General features: G+C 52.2%; 1 protein-coding gene across 5 annotated transcripts; it reads left to right on the forward strand.

Annotated features, from left to right (window-relative positions):
• The first annotated feature begins 385 nt into the window (after positions 1-385).
• On the forward strand, positions 386-24,998 carry CFAP70 (cilia and flagella associated protein 70). Of its 5 annotated transcripts, none has more exons than XM_088174639.1 (27): positions 386-512; positions 1,314-1,428; positions 3,663-3,849; positions 4,146-4,241; positions 4,568-4,647; positions 5,685-5,858; positions 6,257-6,439; positions 6,850-6,941; positions 7,978-8,077; positions 9,103-9,237; positions 11,067-11,201; positions 12,265-12,356; positions 13,993-14,053; positions 15,255-15,434; positions 16,026-16,157; positions 16,978-17,103; positions 17,613-17,746; positions 17,844-17,959; positions 18,093-18,254; positions 19,110-19,199; positions 19,872-19,960; positions 20,866-21,021; positions 22,350-22,511; positions 22,683-22,772; positions 23,752-23,853; positions 24,637-24,684; positions 24,885-24,998. In XM_088174639.1, exons 2-27 carry the CDS (start codon positions 1,318-1,320, stop codon positions 24,963-24,965), a joined length of 3,114 nt encoding a protein of 1,037 aa, XP_088030765.1. In that variant the 5' UTR covers positions 386-512; positions 1,314-1,317; the 3' UTR covers positions 24,966-24,998. The 5 variants fall into 5 exon arrangements, with proteins under 5 accessions (XP_088030765.1, XP_088030767.1, XP_088030768.1 ...); XM_088174641.1 differs by having other exon boundaries at positions 12,268-12,356; XM_088174640.1 differs by having other exon boundaries at positions 447-558.
• Positions 24,999-25,091: the final 93 nt, after the last annotated feature.

Raw genomic sequence — 25,091 nt, forward strand, 5'->3', positions numbered from 1 at the left:
AAGTCACTGCCCCACCGCTCCGCCATAAGGTCCCCAACCCAGCCCAGCCCAGCCTGCGGGGACCCCTCAGGGGCCCCACTTGGGGTGTGAGGGAGTGCCTGGGTGGGCACCACGGCCTGTGCCAGCAGGGGCGGAGGCCAACAGCGGGCTCCGTCAACAGCCGGGCACACCAGGCTGCAAAGAGGGCCACGGTGGCCATGCAGCACCGCCAGTCCACACGGGACAGCTCGCAGGAACCTCCGCCCCACCGGGGCCTGCTTAGGGCTGCCCACACCCATCATGGCGGCGGCCGCGGCCTCACGGGCACGCCCCCAACACGCGGGGCTGGGCCGGGGTCCCGCGAGGTTTCGGGGTCCTGCGGGAGCGGCTCCGTCGCTGTGGTGACGGGACGCGAGCCCTCCGCCGAGTCGGGGAAGCCGCAGGTTCGAGCCCCGGTGCCGCACAGTGCCCCGGCGGGCTGCGGTGAGGGGCTGCAGGATCCCCCCGGAGCGGGAGGGCCTCCAGAACTGTCGGTGAGGGGCTGCAGGACCATTCTGGGGAAGGAGAGCTTCCAGGCCCGTGAGTGAGGGGCTGCAGGAGCCCTCGGGTCAGCAGAGCACTTAGGCCGATGGTCAGGGTCTGTAGGTGCGCCCCAGGTCGGGAAGATCCCCGGGACTGTCGGTGAGGGGCTGCAGGGCCATTCTGGGGCAGGAGAACCGCCAGGCCCGTGGGTGAGGGGCTGCAGGGCCATTCTGGGGCAGGAGAACCGCCAGGCCCGTGGGTGAGGGGCTGCAGGAGACCCCCGGGTTGGGAAGACCCCCGGGACCGTCGGTGAGCGGCTGCAGGAGCACAGCAGGGTGAGAGGAGCCCCGAGCTCATCAATGCTGCCCTGAGGGGGCTGTGGGGTCCCTGGGGAGCCCTGAGGGATTCACGAACCACTGGAGCAGATGGAGCCAGGCCCCACGGAATTTGGGAGCCATGAAGGCTGATGGGCGCTGGCTTTTGGCCCATGGGTTCACCATTAACTTAAAAAGGGAGTAAAAGAGAGCCAGGGATGTACTGAGAGCTGAGAATAGCCTGGCACAACAAACCTTTCCTAGGAGTTGCAGCTGGGTGAAGCTTACAGAAATGGATAATTTTCACATTACATTTTTCCCAGTCCTCCCCCTGCACCTCGTGAGAGATTCGTCACTGCCAAAGCCCTGTGCTTTCAATGGTGTTTTGACAGCCAAGCCCTGAATAGCGCTTGCAACCAGCACTGCTGTGTCCTGCAGAGGTATCTGGGAGAGGAATGGAGCAGTTTCATGTTTCTTTCCTCATTCTTTCTCCTGCAGAGCCATGGAGGTCCCTGCGGGGCTGACTAGTGGGAAGGAGCCTGCTGCTGCAGCTCTTCCCAGTGTGTCACTGCCAATACCAGTACAGATCACAGTTGTGGATGCACTGAACTTGGTAAATTTCTGAAAATATCTCTGCTAATTTAATGAACAAGGCCAGAACTATTCTGTGTGCACAGGGATCCCCTGTGAGAGCAGGTGGGGGATGATAAGACTAAAGGAAGGAGTGGTGGGAGTATCTGAAGTTCAGCAATGCCACACTGTGGCTTCCTCCTCCCTGCTGAGGAGTCCACACAGAGGAAAAATCTTGTGAGGCGCATGAATTGGGGAACACACCTCCCTAGCAGTAGGCCAGAGATACTGGGGTGAAATGTACCTCTCTGCCTCCTCTAAATGTATGGAAGTGGCAGGTTTTTTAAGCAGAACACAGCAAAAATGTGATCAATGAGACAAAAACCTACGAAAGAACCTCACCTTGCTTGTAAAGCCAGATTTTCATCTCATCTCCAGCTGTTTAAATCATATTGAAAGCAATAGAGTGGCTCTGGTTTTATAAAGGCAGTGGATCTAGTTCAAGGCTATGAGCTGATGCCAATCAAACCACTACTGCTGTGATTTCCATGTGATGCACCCAGCTGTCCTTAAAGTCTTCTAGAGGAACTGGCATTTGGGAGGGAATGTGGAGGAAAAGCTCAGCTCCTGCTACAAGCAGAAAAAATGCAAATCCCTGCTTCTACTCCAGCAGCAGACAGAAAAAGCAATCCAAAAGCACCTGTTTGGGGCTTTCACATTGTAGTATTGAAGTACTTCTTACACTGATGGATTCAGCAAAAGCAGCTTAGGTGAGGTATGAGGTGAGAGGAGGATAAACAATGCTGGAAAGAAAAGACTCCTAGATTGATTGCATCTGGAATGTTGCTTTGTGGTTCTGATTGCTCCACCGTGAGAAAGGGCTGTACAAAAGGGAGGGGGGTTACAAAAGGGCAATAATCACAGCAACAATATGAAAAAAATCTGTCTGTAAGAATGTGGAGTCCACTTCTAGCTGTAAGTGTGGAATCTGCTTAATTAGAGGCAATGTGGAGAAAGATGAGAGAGGAGTCTTGGATAATTAATGGTACAGGGAAAGGTTAATTGGATTCTTCTGTTTAGCCATTCATGGGATGTATCCTCAAGGAGACAGTGAGAAGGGCTGAAAATTAAAACCAAGTGAAAGAGATCTCTTTTTGTGTAAGAACCAGCATGGAACTAATTACCCCAGTGACAGGGAGAGAGGGAGCTGAGGGCGGGTTAGGCAACCCTGTGGCTCAGCACTATGGAAAAGCTGGGTTTGGGGACAATGGTCCTTGTGTTCAGCCACTTGTCTGTGCATTGAGAGCTAAACTGTGTTTCTGCTGCAGGGAGCCCTTTGGTACTTGCTGCCCAGCACTTCCTCTGCTGTGCAGGTGCCCGATGCTGCCCGTGTGGGTCCCCACTGCCATGTGCTGTGCCCTCACTGTCCCTCTCCAGCTTAAACAAAGCCCCTCTGTTTAGACATTTGAAATTCTAAGTAAAATCAGAATCTCCTCATCTCTGATTAAAGCAAGTGCTATGAAGGTGATGTAACAACAAATTGCAGAGCTCCCAAAGAGCTTGCTGCAGCCCTTCCTTTGATTTCACAGAATCATGGAATCATTTAGGTTGGAAAAGGCTTCTAAGACCAACCTTTAACCCAGCACTACCAAGGACACCACTAAAACATGTTCCCAAGTGCCACATGCACGTGTCTTTTGAGCACTTGCAGGGATGGAAACTCCCCCACTTCCCTGGGGAAGCTGTGCCAGTGCCTGATTGCCTTTACAGTAAAGAAATTTTCCTTCATATTCAACCTAAACTTCCCCTGGCACAACTTGAGGCTGTTTTCTCTTGTCCATTTCAGGACATTCTCTACAATGTGACATCCACAGGTGTCCCGTGAGCTCATCTCTGTAGCTCAGGAGCTGCTTTCTTAGGAGACAGCAAAGGTCTCAAGCTTCCTGGAAGTGCAAAAATATCAGTGGAGTATTTTGGGATTTGTTTTAGATGTGTCTTTCCTGAGGTGAAGCCTGAACCTCTCTATCTCCCTTGCCACATCTCCTGACAATCTTTGGGGCATCACGGCATGGTGGAACAGGAAATTTCCCTCCTAAAGACAGAGAATGGTGAGGTCTCAGTGTGGCCAAGCTCTGCTCCTCTTCCCCATTCATGTGGTGGAATAGGCCCCCACAAGTGAGCCCTGTCCTGGTCACTGACCCAAGCTGATGCCAGAGGAACTCTGATCCTGGGATGCTGCCACAGAGCCAGCTGCTCACTGAGCTCTTTTTTTGACAGAGAGCTCTCAAAAGCAATGTGCTGTTTACGTTGGTGCGTGTGGAGTACAACGGAGCAGTCCTGGGAGACTCTCCCAAGACTCATGTCCTGCCAGATGGGTCAGCAGAATATGACTTCAGCACCAGCTTTGAGTGCAGCCCTGATGGGCCCAACTCCTTGGATGTCCTTGTGCAGAAACCACTGCTCTGTAAGTAGCTGGTACCAGTTCTCCCTCCTTGGAGCTGGGTGCTGTCGCTGCAGGAGTCACTGGTTCAGGAATAGCACTTCAGAAGCAGTGATGGGAGGCTCTCAGCCCTTCTTGTCCATCTCTGCCAGCTGGAAGAATCCCCTTTCACATTGGCCCGTGCTCCTTTGGCTTTGCTGTGCTTGTCAGCCTTGGGAGGTGAAGAGGAGCTTTTGCCAGAGCTCACAAAGACCTTCACAGGTCTGCTGGACCTGCTGGTCCAAGGAATTCTGCCAGCTCCTCTCTTTTTATCTCCCTAGTGACAGTGCTAAATGTGGTGCCAAAGGAGAAGAAAAAACCAGAGAAAATCACTCCTCTTGGCCAAGCTGTGGTGGACCTTCTACCTCTGCTGCAAGGTACAACACAGTTTCACAGCCTCCATGACCACTCCTTGCTCCCTGGCACTTTCTGATCTCTGCTTATGGACTCCTGACTACAATTTATCCCCTTTGGATAAATTGACCTTCATAGCTCTGCAAAATCTGACTTGGGGGGAGAGAAGGTATCTCAGCATTCAGAAAGAATTAGGCCATGATTTTGTCTCATGTAAGGTGTCCCTGCCCATGGAAAGGGGCTGGAACAAGATGATCTTTAAGGTCCCTTCCAACCCAAATAATTCCATGAGTGTGATTCTTTGCAGAGGGTCTCACTTCATGCTGTTCTCACTCCTGTTTCTTCCCAGGAGTGCGTTCACTGAAGGTCTTTGCTCCTTTGTATGCAGTGCCTGCCTCCCCATCAGAGATGCTTCACCCTGAGGCCACGGTATGTGGAATTTGGAACTGTTCCTTCCCTCATTCAGCTCTCTGCTGCTTTTTAATGGGAGGGAGAACATGACTCAGCTGCCTGGCTCATCACGGATGTGGTACAGCCCTATATGTTACAGGCTTAGAGGCCTTTCCCGCTCCCTCTGACGTCTGTCCCTACTTCCCTCTGATAGGTGAGGTCGTGCTGGGAAATGTTAATGTGTGCAGCTGCCCAATTGCTCTGCAAAAAATAACAAAGATGGAAAGCACAGTGCTGAAAAGCCCCAGAAAGGCAACGGCAGGGTCACCTGCCCAGCTTTATTAGCCTTCCTGTCTGCAGATAAAATGTCTGAGTCCATTATTATACAAACTCTGACTGCCTTTCCTGCAAGGTCCTTATTCATTCAGCAGGTTGCAAAGTACCCAGTGACTAAAACAGGGAATGAAGTATGAGGCTGGGAAAATGTGTCCAGTGTTGCTCCTGAGCCTGCCCACAGCGAGCACCGGGAGCGAACTGGAGGGGTGGATATCCCATTAACAGCTCTGTGTTTAAGAGGAGTTCACAGTGAGCAGGGTGGGGGGGCACTCATTAGAGAGGACAGGTAATAAATGCTGACCAGCTGGTTTTCCCTTACACACCATCCATCCAGGGCTGGGACAGGTAATTAAAGGCTGCACACAGAGCATGGAGATAGGGCAGAGGCAAAGATGCGGCTCTCTGAGTCACCAGGGGAAAAGCAGCATTTTCCACCCTTGATGTTCTTTCTCTGTGGCTCCTTTCATGAGACCCTGCCCCTTTCTCCACAACTCATTTTATGAGACCCTTGGGGCGTGTGCCATACCTCAGCCAGGCTGTGATTTAAACAAACAAATACCACAATTGAGCCAAATGGGTCCTGAAATTCCTTTCCTGTACTGGGCTGTTTTCTTTTACATCCGAGATGAGGCACAAGATAACATTATATGTTCTGGCCTTGGGTTTCTGCTTGCTTCTCCCTAAGAGCAGGAAAGTTGTAATTGTCTGTTTGCTGGCTCCACTTTATCTTTGTCTCACAGAGTGGCCTTGAAGTGATGGTGAGCACCAAAGAGCTCCTGCTCTCTGCCACCCAGTTCTCAAGTGGGAACCTCTTGAGCATCACGCTGGAGGCAGCTTATTCCGTCCCTGAAGCCTTTACCTCTGACGCCCAGCAAAACTACATGGCTTGCTTGCAAATACCAGCAGCTGGCGAGGTGAGAATGGTCCAGGCACAGTTACAGGGCGTTTGGCTGGGTTTGGGTTGTTCTCCCACCCCATGGAACAAGTGTCCAGGCACTGGGGTGCACAGCTTCCGTGCTTGTGCACCAACAGCCTTTGTTGGGAGGGCTCAGAGTCTCTGTGGTGTGATGTGTTTCTTTAACACAAACAAAGGTCAGTTTGGAAAGATTTGGATTCAAACTGGCAGGGTTTTTTCCCATGTGGCTCTTTATTTTTATTCCATTCTTTGTATGCATGTGGTGGAGTGCATTTTCCAAGCCAGGCACCCTGTACTGTTGCTTTGCTTTGTTATCCCAGCTTGGAGCAGCTGGCTCTGGCTCTTGCTCCTGCTCCTGTCAGAAATGCAAATCCTTCGTTTCTCATGTCTCTGTAGAAAGAATTGCCATTGCTCTTCAAGAATGGCATCCTGAAGGCTGGTGGTGATAAAGAACCATTGCCTCGGCCCAAAATCTGGCCCCTTGGCCCCATCCTGGCCCCTGGTGCTCTGAACATACCTGACTCCTTCATTGTTGGTGGGCGCTATGAGGATGAGGATGGAGAGCTCACCAAAAGCGAGGTGAGGAAGGACTGGCAAGTTTGGAAGAGAACCAGGAGGGGCTGAGAAACTTAATATGAGAGGGAGGTGGGTGACCACTGTGCAGTGCCCAGCACAGAGGTGGTTCCCCTGGGACAGCAGACATGCTGACTCACTGCTGGAGACATCCCAAGGGAGAATGTGGCAGGTCTGGTCCCAGAAAACAGCCACACCGAGCTGCTGGGCTGGGAGCTGTGTTATCTCCCCTGAGCCAGGCACTTAACACTGATGTTGTCTGCAGGAAAGGCTGTTGGCCTCTCTGCGGGGCTGGCCTGGCTATGGGCACTTGGATACTTCTGTCTGACTCACATTCTCTCCTGGGGACACTTCTGGGGATGATGCAGGCTGTGGAGCTTGCTGTCCTGGCTTTGACTGCACGCTCTTTGTCACAGGACAGGGAATTCAGGATGCAGGCCGAGAGCACGAAGAGAATCGTGTGGGACACGGAAAGGCGCTGTCTCCTGGACGCTGCTGCAGTGGCTGTGTAAGGGACCTGAGCCACCAACCCCAGAACATGCTCAGAATAACCTGAGGCAAGGAGCTGCAACATGCAGGTGCCCTTGGACCACTCAGGGGTCAAACTGTGGCTGTGCCTCATCTCCCATGGCTGCTGTGGCTGTCTCTTGGCCACAAGTGTTCACCTGAGCAAGGGCACAGCTCTTGAAGTGCCTTGAGCTGCTGGCAGCAGCTTTATTCCGCTGTGCTGGGAGAAGGTGAATTGGCTGGAGCTGCTGTCTCCAGGCCACAAATGCTCTCTCCTGCTGCCAGCAGCTGGGGCTTCCTCCATAGTCTGAAGGAAGGGGCAGCAGTTATGGTGAGCAGATACGGAGTAGGGTGGCGTCCACAGCTCTCCTCTGAGCTGCTAATTAAGTTTTCACTGCATCCGAAATACGTTCAAACCTTTCACTCCATGTGGGCACTCTTCATTTGCTTTTCTATTGGATAAGTGTTGCCTTTAGCAACTCCAGATATGCTCAAGATCAGGATGAGTGTTGCATTTATCTTTGAATCCTGCTATTTTTTGTCCTCAGCTGCATCATGGCTGTGCATTTCACAGCCAAATTACTCCTTGTGTGGAAATACTCACTTCTATCTTACTTGATTTTTGAAATTCTTTTCCCTACACATCCATCCACCTGCTGCTGGTGTCAGAGTCACCAGCCACACTGAATGCAAGCTCAGGATCCACTTGCTCTGTACAATTCAGGTTTTATACTAAAGTTAATTACATTCTTTCTTACTTATTTCTGAAGTAACTGGGGGAGAGAGAAAACCCACTGTGTTGCTCTCACAGTTGTTTTAAAGCTGACAGTGCCATAAATGTACCTGGCAGCGGGTAGAGGAGAAAATGTACCCAGCCTGCCCCAAATCACAGTGTTGCCATGGGCTGAGGGTGTTTGCTGAGGGAATAGGGTGAAGCAAACCCAAGAGGAGCTGCTGGAGCCCCAAGGAGAGTGGTGGGACTCTCCAGGTGGGTTTCTGCATCTCCTCAGTGCATCCTGCATGTGCTTTGTGCCCAGCCTGCAGAAGCGCATTGCTGAGTGCCGCTACTGGCCCGTGGAGCTCTGCAGGATGTCCATGACCTCAGCTGGCAAAGGGAAAACCAACAAAATTGACAAGGTAAAAGTGGGGTCTGGCTTGTGCAGTAGCATTGCATTATCTGGCATTTTCCTCTTGAGGCCTTTGTGATACCAAAATCAGCCTTGAAGCTGCCAAAGTGAGTCAGAGAGCAGGAGGGTTTGTGAAAAATCAGCTTGATAGGGCTGTTAAATAGATACAGGGTCATATTTTTTCCTTATAGCTCTCCTGATGGTCTGTGGTTGCTCACTGGAAAAGGAACAGGGAGAGGATGGCTTTTAGAATCACAAAATAGTTTGGGTTGGAAGGGACCCTGGACTCCATCTCCTTCCAATCCCCTGCCATGGGCGAGGACACTTTCCAGAGTGGCTCAGAGGCTTGTCCAGTCTGGCTTTGAAGAGAATTAAAAGTAATTTACTGAGCTGATCTTTGGCCAGTGGGGTTTTGGAACAGCTTGAAGAAGTTCATGCATTCTTTTTCAGGCTGCAGGTAAGTTATGCTTTTGCACGTAAACCAGGGTGGTTTAACAGAGAAACAACCCCTTAGAGAATGGTTCTGCTCCTGGCAGCTGGTTATGTGAGAGCTCCTAATGTATCCCAGGGCAAAGCCATATAAGTTGGTGTAAATCCCTTTCGGCACTCAACAGTGCCAGGATTTTGCAGCTCTGATGATGATCCTTCTAGCCAGGCCTCCCACACCTGCTAAGCCACTTGGTTTCTGTCCAGCCTGAGATGCACAACTCTGGTAGGATCACCTGGATTTCTAACTACACAGCTGATAATCTTCCAGCTGTATCTCAACAAGACCTTCCTGAAGAACAGCAGAGTGCAGGAATTAGAGAAAAAAAGCTGTCCCATGGGGATTGGGATAAAATTAATATTCTACATATGGAAAGACTCCAGTGTATTCATCCAGGTTGTCTCGGCTGCACGCCAGTGACAGAACCATGGGCTCATCAGGTGCATCAGTTTGCTGTGTGGCCTCCCCTTAATGAGATTGGCGACCTTGTTCCCTTAAGGAGAATAACAGCCTGTTCAGGATCTCAGTCCCTTGCTCTGTGTTTCCAGGGAGATGAGGACAAGCAGATTGCCTTCCATGGCGTGGCATATGTCAACATGGCGCATTTGCTGTGCCCTGGGGTGAAGCAGATCCGAGGGGCCTTCCGTGTCTTTAACTACGAGGAGAGCGAGGTGTTTGAGAAGGTGAGAGCAGCAGGCTCTGCTCCAGCTCTGCAGCTGGGTTTGCACTGAGGGGCTGGGAGCAGGGACAGTGGGCGAGGGGTGTTTGGGAGAAGGCAGTGGGTATTTAGAAGCAGGCAGTGTGGGCAGTGGGTATTTAGGAGCAGGCAGTGTGGGCAGTGGGTATTTAGGAGCAGGCAGTGGGTGTTTAGGAGCAGGCAGTGTGGGCAGTGGGTATTTAGGAGCAGGCAGTGGGTGTTTGGGAGCAGGCAGTGTGGACAGTGGGTATTTAGGAGCAGGCAGTGGGTGTTTAGGAGCAGGCAGTGTGGACAGTGGGTATTTAGGAGCAGGCAGTGGGTGTTTAGGAGCAGGCAGTGTGGACAGTGGGTGTTTGGGAGCAGGCAGTGGGTGTTTAGGAGCAGGCAGTGTGAACAGTGGGTGTTTGGGAGCAGGCAGTGGGTATTTAGGAGCAGGCAGTGTGGGCAGTGGGTGTTTAGGAGCAGGCAGTGGGTGTTTGGGAGCAGGCAGTGTGGACAGTGTGCTGGTTGTAGCTGTATCTGAACCTTGAGTGCCCTTCTGGTGATGGAGAAAAAGAATGATATAAGCTTTTAGGTGCAGATTTCTCCAAGGCAGGGGATTTGGGGGGGGAGTGGGCAGGTCTGGGGGCTGACAGAGGCTTTGAATCTCACTCCACTCCACTCTCCCCAGTCTGGAACATGGGCAAGGGAACTGTGTTGCTGGGAAGAGCAAACAGTGGCTTTAAAAGGATCGCGTTACCCCCGGCAACCACCAAAAAAGCTGTCACTGGAGCTCTTTCAGCTCTAACTCACCGAGGTTTATTTGTCTTTGCGTTTTTCCCTCTCTGTTACTAAGAGTGACAATTACATCTCCATTTTCCCACAGTCTGTGCCTCCTGGAACAGACCTGGGCTTGTTTCAGGAGGGCAGATGTACAGTCTGGTTTTACTACCCGTGTCCCCTGTGGGGCTGTGGTCCAGTGCAGGGCCAGGTGAATTCCAGCCCTTCTCCTGCTCCCTGTTCCCACTGCTTGTTGCAGAGCTGGGCTGGGCATGAGTGTGTCTGCTGGGCTCTGCTTCTCTGCCATGAATAATGACCCCTTGGCTGCATGGTGCTGCTTGTCCTGTGCCATTTATCTGTCACAAGTGAAGTCCTTCTCATTCCCCAGATGATTTGGGTTGCCTCTTGGTCTAAGGAGCTGCTCCATCCTCTCCCCAGGATCCCCATAACTCTTGCTAGCCCAATTCCTGTAACCAGGATGTGTGGGAGGGAACAGCCTGTCTAGGTGGTCAAACACTGTGTAAACACACAGTCTGACAAACCTGTTCCTTGCAATTCCCTGCCATGTGTCAGCAGAAAATGAGCTGGAAGCCAGGAGCATGTCAGGCAGGTGGGGACACCCAAAAATGTGTGAAGCAGGCCTGGTGAGAGTAGCCAGATTCATCCAGCAGCCCGCATCACCAGGCAAGTCCATAGCTGTGAGGCACATCTAGGATCCCACCAGGAATTCAGGATCATGGATCTGGGTTCCAGCATGTTCACCACATATCTCAGACAAGGATCAAGGGCCAGTCCTCAGTGAAAACACAGCTCTTTGAGGGAAGATGGAAAGACCCTCACTAAGCCTCATAGTCTAACCTGAGGCTTCACAGCTCCACAGGATCAGAACTGGTCTGGAGCACCAGCAGCTGAATTCTAGGAGGAGAGAATGAGGTTACAAAACTTCTTAATGCATTTAAGACCCTGACAGTGTGTTTTGTGATGAGAGAGGTTAAGGCAAAGGAGTGAGGAAGCCTGCTTTGTCCTTTGATTCTCTCTATTCCCTCTATTTTTCAGACTAAAATCCAGCACAGTATTTTCCGGGATCTCAGGTCACAGCTCAGTCTGGTCAAGGAAGGGCTGGGGAACTCTCCTGTTTCCAAAGCTGCTCCCAATAAGGCTCAGAAGGAGGAAAAAGAGTGCAGTGTAATGGTAAGGTCTAAGGAGGCTCATGCCACCATGGGTGTTCTGTTTCTGTGTCACAGAAGTTAGGACATGCAGGAGCCAGGGATGGATGCTGTGTTGCCTCAGCCAACTGAGAGATGCTCATTATCCTAGAGTCATAGAATCTCCTCAACATGAAGGGATCTGCAAGGATCATGAGTCCAACTCCTGGCCCTGCACAGACATCCCAACAATCCCACCCTGTGCCTGACAGTGTTGTTCAAACACTCCTGGAGCTCTGGTAGCCTTGGGGTCGTGACAGTGCCCAACCACCCTCTGGGGGAAGAATCTTTCCCTGACATCCAGCCTAATCCACCCAGCTCCAGCCATTCCCTCAGGTCGTGTCACTGGTGACAGACAGCAGAGATTGGAGCTGCTCCTTGTAAGGAAGCTACAGCTTTCCCTTATCTGAAATCTTAGGACTTGCTGCTTGAAAAAAGTTACCATATCACACCCTGAACTTGCAAAAAGATTCGAGATTTATTGAGTCTGAAACAAGAGACATCTTTTCCTTTTCCTAATAGTTACTCAACCCATCCAAAATCCAGTTGTCAGATGGAGAATCTGAAAATGTCACAAATCTCAGCCTTGAAGGCCAAGTAGTTATGTCTCTCCAAAGAGAAGGAGAGGCTGTAGAGCATCACTGTGCTGGTGTCTCACACCTTTCACAAAATTAAATTCCTCAAGAGTGAGTTGGACAAGGGATGTTTTACGTAGATGCTGTCCCAGAGTTCTTCCAGTGACGTCCACCTGGAGAGCAGACTGGCACTGGGCTAGGAGGTCTCTGTAAATTGTCAGGCATTTATTTAAATTATCTCTTCATATTTTGGCTTCTTCCTCTGGAATGCACATTCATTCTGCAGGCAGATTGATTATCTGGGCTCTCTCCTTTTCCCTAGCCTGGGTTCTTGAGCTGGATTTTGCTGCTGTAACTCATTCTGAGGGCGGGTTATAAAACAAGCTGGATCTCTGTGGCTGTGTGCTCAGTATTTCACTGTGCCAGCAGTGGCTGCAGACAGCACGACACAGGGAGCAATGTTTATCTCCACAGCAGTACAGCGAGGCAGGAACATTCCTGGTGATGGAGATAAAGCTGGACAGGCCCTTGGTCCCAAAGCGGCTGCGGGAGGAGCTCATCCGGCGGTGCGTAAGGACGGGCTGTGGGGCTGACAGCTCCTCTCTGCAGGCTGGAGAGAGGCTGGTACAGCAAACCCCCCTTGGAGTACAACCAAAAAGAGGGCCTGAGACAAAGCCCACAGGAATCAGGGGGAGGATTTGGCCAGACTGCTTTAGATGTGGCATCTGGTGTGTTGGGAAAACACTTGTTCATCCCAGCTGGCATCTCCCTGCCATTCCTCTCAAAACAAGAGACACCAGAGCAGTACAGCAGTGTCTGTGTTCCTGTCAGGGCTTTGTTTCCCTCTAATCCCCATGTGCTTGCCTCTTGCATGTGATGTTCAGTGGCTTGGTCAGTCCTGGCCACCAGCATGGACTGCCCTGGGTAGTGCTGCTGTTGCTTCACCAGAGCATTCTCTCATTTTTAGCTTTCCAGAAGTTTTCTCACAATGTTTTACCCATTCCTCAGCTTTTATGTAACTTTTCATGTCGGTCTGCTGCAGAGCTGCTCTTTCATCTCTGCTGCTTTGAGACTTCCAGTTCCTGTCCAGTGGCAGCCCTGCTGTGTCATGGGTTAGAAAGGCATAAAACATCTAATTTATAGAATAACAAAATAGAAAATGCAGCAGATTAATAAGGCGTAAGAGGTGCAGGTTTGTGTCTCTCTCAAACAGAAATATCATGCATTCATTGAAGGTATGTGTGTTGTCCTCACTGCTCCCTGCTGTCTTCCAGGAGGAACAAGCTGAGGAAAATGTACCCATCTTAGAACAGACCTTTTCCTGGCCTATTTTATACATTTCTACTCTTCTGCAATGTGTGTGGATTCAGTGGAACTCCTCCTTGTTCACCTGCTTGTGTGCACCTGAACGAGGCCTGTTGTACCTTGGCTTGGTGGGATGGATTGTGTTCTGAGGACTGAGGGTGTTCTGGTATCCAGCAAGCAGGAAATGCTGAAAAAAAATTAATTAATTAAGGCTGGTTTGGCACCACAGATCTTAATTCCAGAATCCCAAAATGATTCCGTTTGCAAGGGACCCCTGAAGGTCACTTAGACCAAGGTTCATGTTCAAGCAGGGTTCCCCAGAGCACCTTACTCTGTGTTCAGATGGTTTTTGAATATATCCAGGGAAGGAGACTCCACAGAGAATCCTGCTCCAGTCCTCAGCCACCCTCACCTTAATAAAATCTTAATTAAAAATATGCTAATCCTAATGAAAGTTCATTGTAGCTCCAACAGAGGCCCAGGCAGGGCTGTGTGGTGTCTGGGGGTCTGGGGTTGGTGTCTGTGGGTGCCACAGCCAAACCGAGTGACATTGGAACTGATGATTTGAATGGTCTGGGCTGTTTAGTGACCCAATTCTACAGAGCTTTCCTCAGGCTGCTTCCTTCCTTTCACCTGTTCTGCAGAGCCAGGAGCTCCAAGATACAGCTCTGCTGCTCCAGGAGAGCAGTTTGGCTTAGCAATAAATGTTAACCCTGTCATGACAAAGCTACAATCATCAGTTGTAGGGATCTGCTCACTCTCGGTCTGAGATTTCAGCTTTCCCCAGGTGCCTGTGAAGTGTCTCACTGACACGATGGCAGGGTGGAGCCCTCACACCACACAAGCCAAGATCCCTGGCAGTGGATCTGCTGATCTCTCCTCTGCTCTCACTGACAGGGTCAAGGAGCTGATTCCTCCCCGCCCTGCGCTGCAACCCCGGACAGAAGGAGCCAGGAAGGTACGTGTGAGAGCCTGTGGCCTTGCCATCATCCTGCCAGCCCACCCTGCCCTCATCCCTCTACACAACAGCCTTCATTCTCAGCCCACAGCAACATGGGGATGAGGTTTGAAGAGGATAAGGTTGCAGGGCCACAGAGATAGTGAAGGGTCTAGAAGGGAATAGGGCAAGGAGTGGTGAGGTCATTTGGAATGTTTAGCCTGAAGAAGAGAGACTGAGAGTAGAGCTCGTTGGGATCTGCAGCTTCCTCACAAGGAGCAGCTGCAATCTCTGCTGTCTGTGACCAGTGACAGTACCCGAGGGAACAGCTGGAGCTGTGTCAGGAAGGTTTTAGTGGATATTAGGAAAAGAGTGGTGTGGCTGGGCACTGCCCAGGCTCCCCGAGGCTGCCAGAGCTCCAGGAGTGTTTGGACAGCACTGCCAAGGATGCACAGGGTGGGATTGTTGGGGTGTCTGTGCAGGGCCAGGAGTTGGACTCAATCCTTGTGGATCCCTTCCAATTCAACATATTCTATGAAATACACAGAAAAGTGTATTCTTCTGTACGTATTATCTCCACAGCAATGTGCTTTGGGAACCCATTCTAGACAAAACATCACTCGTGTTCACATCCCATTCAGAGGGAAGTGGTGAAGAGCTGGAGCAAAGGGAGGGAAGTCTTGCATCCAGCCTTGCAGGGATGTTTGGAAGGAAATGGGATGCTGGGAAAAAAGAGGCTACCAGAACCTTACATTTATATTCTGGGCAGTCCCAACAGTTTCTTGTCTCAGATCAGCCCCTGTGCTTCCTCAGGCTCAGACAAACCTGAACAGAATCAGCCCTACCTTTCTCAGGTCACCAAGAATTTTTGAGGATCAAGATTATGGAGATTATAGATTCTGCTCAAGAGGGCTGGCCATGGGTTTCAACACTCCCCAGTAAATGAGATATATTTTACTCACAGCCAGTTATATTGCTATAGGAGAGATAGCAGTGACTGGAATGCTGGGTTGTGATGGAAAATCCTAGCAGGAAGGAGCTCTTTTGTGTTTACCTGCAGATATTTTTTCAGCCCTCAGGCGTGGACAGGAAAGGATGTGTGACAGACTAATTGAGACTTGAGTCAGGTGGAGTTAATGGGAGGCGTGGGCTGTGGCAAATCAAATACATATCAAGGTTGATTGCATAAGTGGCTTGTGAAATTTATTTATTTCTTGCCTAGGTGGTGGAAGATTATCACAAACGTGTCACCAGTGTTGCTGTTAACATCCTGAGGGAATACCACAAGCTTTTTGGGAAGCAGCAGGCCATGGACCATGAAACCCTGGAGGAACAAAAGCGTCAGCTCAACTACGAACTCAACACCTCTGGGAAATATTTTGCTTTTAAAGAACAGCTTAAGGTGAAGATTCCTTTGTGTTTTTTGCTTCCCTACTTGTTTTGTCCTGACAGTTTCTCAGTGAGGAGCTGCTGCTCCATGGTAGTAACTCAGGATGATGTGGTGCTCTGGAATCCTTTCGTGCCACCTGGAGCTGTTGCAGTGGGCACTGAGGGGACAGGATTTCTCTCTAACAGAGCATGCACCAAGCTGCTTTGGTCCCACACCAAGAGAACACTTCCTATCAATGGGAGCTACTCACATCCATTTGCCCCATGCTCATAACCTGAGAAAGGCAAAGCTGGCTGCTCTCACATTCCCAGTCAGCCCCAGCAGGGACAGGAGGTTCCACTCTCTCAGCTGCTCAGCCTCAGCCACACTTTTCCTAGACACCATCTCTCTGTCCTGAGATGAGCCATCCACATGCTGTCCCTAAAGGCTGTGTCAGGGAGGTGGGAAAGGAAATCCCCCTTGCTTGTTTTTTTTTGCTTTTATCAGTGGTGGGCTGGATTTATTTCTCAGAACTAAGCTGGAGCTTCAGACTCTGTCTGATTACAGAGCTGATGGGGGGCACGGGAGGGAACCTGCCTTGTCCAATGTACCTTGCCTCCACAGTATTCTGTGGTGAAGATTGTGAGGGAGAAATACCTGAAGACCACAGCATTTGAGACCAAGGAGCAGCTCCAGGCATTCCTCAGTGAGCTCTATGTGTACCTCGTGGACCACATGCACATTGCCCTGAACAAGGTAGGGAGAAATCTGAGTGACTTGGGCCATGGCCTCACTGTGGGTCCAAGGCAGGTGAAGGTCTTCTGCCTTCTAGACAAAAGCAAGCCCATGCTTTCATCTGCTGGATTTGTCACATGTGGACCATGAGCCACACTCGAGGCAGGGATCCAGTGCCTTTGTATCCCACTGCTCAAAATCCTGACAGTGGGGTAGCTGTGAGATGCCACTCGTAAAGCTTCTGTAGCTGGCACGTGGTAAGGGTGGCTGGGCAAAGCAGGAGCTGGGGTCACTTCACCCCACTGAAGTCTGTCATCACCTTGATCTAGGGAATGCTGTGCATAATCATAGAATCACAGACAGGTTTGGGTTGAAGGGACCTTAAAGCTCATCTCATTCCACCCCTGCCATGGGCAGGGACACCTCCCACTGTCCCAGGCTGCTCCAAGCCCTGTCCAACCTGGCCTTGGACACTGCCAGGGATCCAGGGGCAGCCACAGCTTCTCTGGGCACCCTGTGCCAGGGCCTGCCCACCCTCCCAGGGAACAATTCCTTTCCAATATCCCATCTATCTAACCCTGCCCTCTGGCACTGGGAAGCCATTCCCTGTGTCCTGTCACTCCATGTCCTTGTAAAAATTGATATTGCCCTGTGCCTGTGTGGCAGAGGTATCTGGGAATGATGGGAATGTGTCCCACCACAGAGCAGCTTGCCCTTCCCAGTGCTCAGCCCCAGCCATGCTGGTCTGTACCGTGTGCAGTGCTGGTGTGGGACCTGCTGCCATACTGGGATCACACGAACTACTCTTCCCCAGAGCTAACACTGTCTCCTTCCCTGCCAGTTCCTGTCTGGGGAAGATGTTTCTCCTGCCCCTCCATCCTGCGCGACCATGGAGCAGCTCTGGCTCTTTGCTCGAGAAGCTGAAGCCAACAAGGACTTAAAACTGGCCTCTCTCTTCTACAAGCAGGTAAGGGAGACCCAGTTCTTTCCTGCCATCACCTGTGTGGACTGGCACAGCACAGCATCACAGTGGGGCCACTGCTCACAGCTCAGCCAGCCCCGACTGTGGTGGAGGGAGGAAGGAGCTGAGCGTCACCAGGATACTCAAGCTCAATGGGAGGCGTTTCCCAGGGAGATGCTGCTCTCTGCAGGATGTGAGACTATCACTGGCCAGGTCACCGGGGACTCCAGCCTCAAGGCCAGGGGAAATGAGATGTGCTGGGGCAGTTCTGAGGACACTGGGCCCGAGGAGGCATCAGCTGGAGCTGGAGGACACGTGTTAGGTGGAGAAGACTTAAAGGAAGTGGGCTTCCAGCATGATCCCATTGAGGGGACACCATTGCATGTGATAGATAAAGGCTTGATTCCTGCTCAGCTGGGCTGGGGTGGCCAGGGAAGCCGTGCTCGTTCCAGAATTCCCTTCCCAGTCCATGGCATGTGCTGAGCCTGACTCCAGTGATGATCTCTGTTGTCCAGAGAATAGCTCGGGACCAGCGCAGCATCCAGTCCTGGGTAGACTATGGAGCCTTCTGCCTCCTGTACGAGGACGCCACCAAAGCCCAGGAATGCTTCCAGCAGGCCGTTTCCCTGGACCCCCAGAACATCCAAAGGTCCTGAGTGCTCCTGGTGGGTGGGTGGGGAGGGTGTGGAGTGTATCCCCCACACCACTGCTGGGGCTGCAAGGCTGACTGCTCTGCTCTGTCCCAGCTTGCTGCTCTGTGGGATTGCAGCTGTCAAGCTGCAGCACTACAAAGAGGCAGAGATTTTCTTTGAGGATGCCTGCTGCTTGGAGCCATCCAGCATCATAGCCTGGACTCTCTCAGGTACAAAACCAAGCCAGTCTGGTGCTCAAGGTATTCCTGCTCCAATTCTCTTCTCCCTGCTTCAAGCTGAGGGCTAAGGGAAGGATTTTGCTTCCTTCGGGTGTCTGCTGATGCTGCTCTGTGTCTCCCACAGGTCTGTTTTATGAGACACAGAATAATTATATTCAGGCAGAAAGGAATTTCCGTGAGGCTAAGAAGCTCCTGCGAGCACAGTTTGAGGAGGAGGAGCAGGGGAGAATCCTTGAGGCTGCTGAGGGAGAAGGGAAAAAGCCCAGTTCTCCCAGCACAGACCCAGGTAACAGGCAAACCCAGGAGGTGCTCTGACACCAGCAAGGAGGGGCTTGGAGCTGTGTGGTGAACAGTGGAAGGAGAGGAGAGTTTTTAAGAGGAGAAGTACAAAGGGTAGAAGATGTGGACTGTGAGCTAGAACAGAATTCCATGGAAGCTGTCACTGTGAGTTCCCAACACAGCTCGGAAAGCTCTGCCTCACCAAACCAGCTGCTTGCCAGTGACCCTGAGGCCAAGGCTTCCTTTGGAACCCCCCTGAGTCCAGCCTGAGCTGAGACTGTCTGTCCTGAGTTCCAAACATTTGGCCAGGCTGCAGGAAATTCTGACAGGCTTTATTTTTAACATTATCACCACTCATGCACAGTGCCTCAGGCAGGCAGGCTCGTGACACGTGGGTTTTTGTCCCTTCTGATTATGAGGAAAGGGATATTCATAGAATCATGGCATGACTAAGGCTAGAAAGGACCTCTGAGATCAAGTCCAACTGTAAACCCAGCAGTGCTGTGTTCATCACTAGCCCATGTCCCCAGCTGTCACATCTACACAGCTTTTGAACATTTCCAGGGATGGGGACTCCACCACTGCCCTGGGCAGCCTGTTCCAATGCCTGATCACCCTTTCTTGCTATCACTGAACATAGACCTCTCTGGTGCAACTTGAGGCTGTTTCCTCTCATCCTGCCTCATTTATGCCTGTTTCTGGCTTCACATGGTAATCTTGTGCTCAAAACCCTAGCCCCAGGTATTGCCACCAGCAAAGAACATCTTTGAAAACTTGGTAGATTTTTTTTCCTGTGGACTCATGTTCTAAATGGAGAAGTTTATGGCTTTCCACCTAATGGTTGGTGGGGCTTTCATTCCAGAGAAGATTCCAGATGGCTCAGCTGACAAACAACCAGTGGAGAGTGTGACATCCAAGGAAGAGGCTACAGCACTGCAGGAAGCCCCAGAAGGTTTGGGAATGGGGATGTGGAGAGCTGGGAGATGGTCCTGTGGGAATGGTGGGGAGCAATGTGGGAGCAATGAGCCATGGCCCCCATAATGCCAAGGCCTGTTGTCTCTCCTGAGCCAGGAACTCTGCAGGCAAAGCAGGTTCACTCTGATTTTCAGAGCAGCACATCTCAGGATGGACAGCCAGCAGGTGAATGCAGCTGTCTCCTTCATGTCACTGCAACCTGCACCTTCCTTTTCTTCCTCCTGAGATGCCAGCTCTTAAAGTGTCCCTAGGGATCCCCTATGTGTGGTGTGGGATTGCCTCCTCCACAGCCCCAGTGGTGGTGGAAATGGCAGTGCTGGGTACCTCAGGGCCCTCTGGTTGGTTTGGGGAGGCAGGAGCCTCATTGTAGTTGTCTCTGACAAGCATCATTCATAAATTTCCACCTTTTTTCCTCTGGGTTTGGACTGGAAAATTAGTGGGTGAAGAGCATAAATTCAGATCTCCTACAAAACTTAAGCCCTTCAGAAAGAAATGCTGAGTTAATCTCTGCTTCAGTTTCCCCTGCCACCTCCTGGGTTTTGCTCCATGTTGCAGGGATTTTTCTGTCTCCACTGGGATGTCAGGTGCTGCTTTGGCTCCAGAAATAAAAACCCTACTTTGGGACTGACAGAGACACATTTTCTTGCAGCACCACGTCCTGCTTCAGAACCTCAGCAACCTCCCTGCACAATCTTCATGAAGACAGTTCCTTTCCTGATGAAATTCAATGCTATCCGGGTCAGTCTAACAGGGAGTGGGGGAGTGGGAAGGGAGGTTGGTTTATTTCTAAAGAGTTCCAGCCAGTCCCTTTCTTGGTCTCAGGGAATGAGCCATGGCTACTCCAGAGGCCGAGCACAAGAGGGAGCAAAGCCACCACTGCCCAGAGATGCAAAAGTGTGGCCAGGCAGAGTACTGAGCCCACAGTGCTGCCTGCTGCACAGGGAACAGCCAGCTCAGAAATAGTACAGGGTGCTCTTCTCTGTGCATTCACATATTGTGATGCTTTCAAGATGCCTGAACTCCTTTGATTCATACACTTGTGTATGTTGGAGTGATTTTTGTATCGACTGTGGAATGTGCCTGTCCCTCCAAGTCATCTCTGGGAGCTCTCTGGACATTGTGCTGCCTGCCTAAATTTGACATGGCACAAAGAGTTGCTTAAAGCAAAACACAACTAAATGGAATCCTGGAATGGTTTGGTTTGGAAGGGAACTGGAAGTTCACCTCATTTCAACCCCCTGCTACAGGCAGAGGCACCTTCCACTAGACCGGGGACACCTTCCACTAGACCAACATTCAAAAGAGAGGAAAAAAGAAATTTCCTTTGTGTTTTCTGTTCATGGAAGCCAGAGAGGTGTCAGTCAACTCTCCTGCCCTGTCCTGCTGGGGTGTCCACTGCTCTCTTTGTTATCCCATTGTCACAGCCTCTTGTCACTCCCTGCACAGGCAGGCAGCATCTCAGAGCCTGTCTCTGCTTTTCCCTCTGTAGCATCTGCTTTTGTTTTCTCTCTCAATAGGTATATCCTGATCCTCTCTCTCTGGGTGGGGGAGAGTGGTTCTGTTTCATGACAGACAAGGTTGCTATTGAGCTCTTTACAAGGAAGGTGGCTCGCCTAACCACCACCTGTGCTGTTCCTCCTCAGTTTGTTCACAAGGCACTGGCCCACGAGCTGCTGCTGAGCCTTCAGGGAGGCCCCACCTGTGCCTACTACCTGGCACTGGCCTGGACCTACATGCTGCAGGAAGACTTCCCCAGATGTGAGGAATGTCTGTGCGAGGCCATTCGGATCGACCCCGTGGTAATTCCTGTGCAGTTCCAGTGTGTGTGAGCCCAGGGCCCCAGAGCTTCATTTCCACTTTGCCATTCCAGTGCTAGTCCAGAGCATTTCAGTGGGAGGGCAGGCACACCAGGCTGTCGCTGCAGCACTGCTCTCTTTGTTATCCCATTGTCACAGCCTCTTGTCACTCCCTGCACAGGCAGGCAGCATCTCAGAGCCTGTCTCTGCTTTTCCCTCTGCAGCATCTGCTTTTGTTTTCTCTCTCAATAGGTATATCCTGATCCTCTCTCTCTGGGTGGGGGAGAGCGGTTCTGTTTCATGACAGACAAGGTTGCTATTGAGCTCTTTACAAGGAAGGTGGCTTTGGGGAGGCAGCTTGAAAGGAAGGCAGGGGGAAGGTGACACCTGGGAATGCTGTGTGCAGGCAGGACACTGGGCAGGGAGCTGGAGGGGGATGCTATTGCTGGTGTCCTGCAGGCAGCCCACTGACCTTAACTCTCTCCATAAAATCTGCCCTGATATCACAGAATCATGGAATTGTTTTACTTGGAAAAGCCCTCTAAGAGCATCAAACCAACCATTCCCCAACACCACCATGTTCACAATTAAATAATGTCCCCAAGTGCCACATCATATGGCTTTTAGATCCCTCCAGGGATGGTGACTCCACCACTGCCCCAGGCAGCTGTGCCAGTGCCTGATCACCCTTTCTGTGAAGACATTTTCTCAATATCCAATCTAAACCTCCCCTGGCACAGCTCGAGGCCATTCCCTCTCATCCTGTCCCTGTTCCCTGGGAGCAGAGCTCGACCCCCCTGGCCGTCCCCTCCTGTCAGGAGTTGTGCAGAGCCAGAAGGTTCCCCCTGAGCCTCCTTTTCTCCAGGCTGAGCCCCCTTCCCAGCTCCCTCAACTTCTCCTCATGCTCCACACCCTTCCCCAGCTCCCTTCCCTTCCCTGCACCCGCTCCAGCCCCTCAATGTCCTCCCACAACTGAGGGCCCACAACTGGACACGGCACCCGAGCTGTGGCCTCACCAGTGCCCAGCACAGGGCCACAAGCAATGCCCTGCTCCTGCTCATGCCATGGCTGGCACAGGCCAGGGGCCATTGGCCTTCCTGCCCACCTGGACACATCTGGCCGAGGTTCAGCCACAGTCCACCAGCATCCCCAGGTCCTTCCTTTCCCACCAGGCAGCTTCCAGTCACACTATGCTCAGCCTCCACTGCACAGGGAGTTGTGATAATACAATTAAACACTGCTCAGCTCCTCCTTTCTGCTGTTTGCAGTGTCCCAGCCCCCCCCCAGGTGTTTCTTCCATCCATGTCTCACTCCTGGTTTTTGGTGCACAGAATCCAAATGTCTGGGCTCAGAAAGGGCACCTGTGCTACCTGCAGAAAGACTTGGTCAATGCAAAGGATTGTTACGAGCGAGTCATCAGCTTTGTAGAGGATGCTGTGGATTTGCACTTTGTCTACCTGCGCCTGGGCTCCATCTACCTTGAAGAAAAAGAGGTGAGGAGCCAGCAGGGCTGTGCAGGGGAAGTTACCACAAAACAAATCACTCCTGCAGCAGCACTGGGCACAGTGGCTGTGTGAGCCCCATGCAAACAGGGTGTTTGGCAAACCCCTGTGTGTGGAGTGATGTGATGATGCAGAGGGATGTGTCTGTCTCTCTCCTGGCAGTATGGCCGGGCCAAGCAGATCTACCTGCTCGCCTGTGACAACTCTGCTTCCTGTCTCACCTGGCTGGGCGTGGGCATTGCTTGCTACAGGGTAAGTGCAGCTGCTTTCATGTCCTCTGGGCTTCATTTGGTGGCACGGGACACAGGGCTGGCTTTTGCAGGATCCCCTTGTTTAGAGCAACTCTTGGCTGCCTCTGAGCCAGTGCCCCTAAAGGCCATCGTGTCCTGAGTGCTGTGACAGCCCCAGCGTGGCACCCTGATGGTGTCACCTTCAGCCCTGCTCTAGGAACACCCAGACAATGTCACCTTCAGCCCCTGCTCTGGGAACAGCCATCCTTTCCCCTCATCCCAGCTCCTGCCAGCACCTCCTTCCCAAGGGTGTCATGGCAAACAATCTGGGCTCTGCTCCGAGTTCCTGCCTGCACATGACCGGCATGTCACCACCAAGGCACTGAGTGGGATGTCAGCAGGGAGGAATCTCAGTGCTTTCCCTGTCCAAGGGAATCCAGCACTTCTGAAGGGCTGCCAAGGACACCCAGCCACCAGCAGCATGCTGGGACACCTTGCCAGGTTCCTCCAAGGAAGTTTGGCTGAGGAAGCAATCAGGGAACGAATCTGAACTTCTGTTTCCCCCTTGGCCAAATGTTTACCTCCTGTGGAATCGGGTCAGGGAGGTAAGTGGCCTGGGCATCAGATACCCCTTCCTGCCCAGAGCTGCTGCAAGCAGGAATAGGGAGCAGGAGCACAGCCATGTTTCCTCATGGAGCTGGATCACTCATTTCCTGGAGGTGAAGGGGTTTGTGCTGCTTTCCTTACAGCTAGAGGCTAATTTAGAAATAGTGTGTGATCCCATGGGGGTCAGCAGTGGGAAGCTGCTGCTCCAGACTGGAGATCTGGATGCTCTGGCACTGAGGATAACTCCTTGCCTGTGCCCTAAGTCCTTTCCCCCTCATTTCTGTCAGGGAAGCCCTCTTAGGATCTTGTGTGGCACTGATTTTTTTCTGTTCATTTGGGAAATCCTTTCTGCCTGCTTTTTGTCATCTGTCCATCCTCTCCTTCTCTCCCTCAAGCTGGAAGAGATGCTGGAAGCAGAAGATGCTCTCTCTGAAGCAAATGCCCTAAATAACACCAACGCTGAAGTGTGGGGATATCTCGCCCTCATCTGCCTGCAGGCGAGTGCCCAGCCCCTGCCAGCCTGATGGAGTGGGGCTTCATGGGAAGGTTTATGGGGCTGGGGGGAGGGTGTTGGCATCCAGTCATGAAGAGCTGACGTAGAGCTTCGTGATAAAAACTTTGGGGGCTGTGCTCTGGGAAAGTGCGTGCTTGGATGGCAAAAGCAGCACCCTGAGGCACTGAGTGCCCCACGGCATGTCCTCCCCACTGAGCTTCTTACAAAGGTCATTTCACAGAGATCCCATGTCTGTCCACTGCTGAGGCACCCTAAATCTTGGGGTCAGTACTGGGCCCCTTCAGGACAAGACACACACTGAGGGGCTGGAGTATCTGAGAAGAGAGAAGGGACCAGAGCTGGGGAAGGGGCTGGAGCACCAGGAGAGGCTGAGGGAGCTGCGAAAGGGGCTCAGCCTGGAGAAAAGGAGGCTTAGGGGGAACCTTCTGGCTCTGCACAACTCCCTGACAGGAGGGGACAGCTGAGGAGATCGGGCTCTGCTCCCAGGGAACAGGGACAAGACAGGGGAAATGACCTCAAGTTGTGCCAGGGGACGTTTAGATTGGATATTGGGAAAATGTCTTCACAGAAAGGGTGATCAGGCCCTGGCACAGCTGCCCAGGGCAGTGGTGGGGATGCCTGGGGGCATTTAAAAGCCACGTGGATGTGGCACCTGGGGACATGAGTTAGTGGTGGCCTTGGCAGTGCTGAGGGAATGGGTGAATTTGATGGTCTCAGGGGTCTTTTCCTGCCTAACCCACCGCATGATTTACTCCCTGTGTTGCAGGGCGGGCGGCAGCTGGAGGCAGAGCAGTGCTACAAATACACCGTCAAGGTTCGTGTCCGTGCCCTGCGGGGCGGGCGGGGCTGGGGGCAGCACGAACCGCTCACCCTGCTCCCTTCCGAGTTGGGTGTGCGGCAGCGCCACGGGATGATCCCTGTCCCGCCGGTGTCGCAGCCGAGCCACCGAACAGCCCCTTATGTCGTGGGCAGCCCCGCGCAGCCCGGCCCTGACCCCGCTCCCCTCTCCCGCAGCTCGGCCTGCAGAACGAGGCGCTGCTGCGGGAGATCCGCGCCGCCCAGCACCACTTCGGCTTCGGCGACCCTTCGCTCTGAGCCCCCGGGCACATAAAATCACCTGGCCCCGAACGCGCGTGCCCGGAGATCTGTCGCGATCGAGTCGCGACCGCGGGGAGGGGCAGGGGGCGCGGTCAGAGCGCGGGGGCGGAGCTGAGGGCGGGG

Source organism: Sturnus vulgaris, chromosome 16 (genome assembly GCF_052056855.1).
Source record: "Sturnus vulgaris isolate bStuVul1 chromosome 16, bStuVul1.hap1, whole genome shotgun sequence".
NCBI classification, from domain to species: Eukaryota; Metazoa; Chordata; class Aves; order Passeriformes; family Sturnidae; genus Sturnus; species Sturnus vulgaris.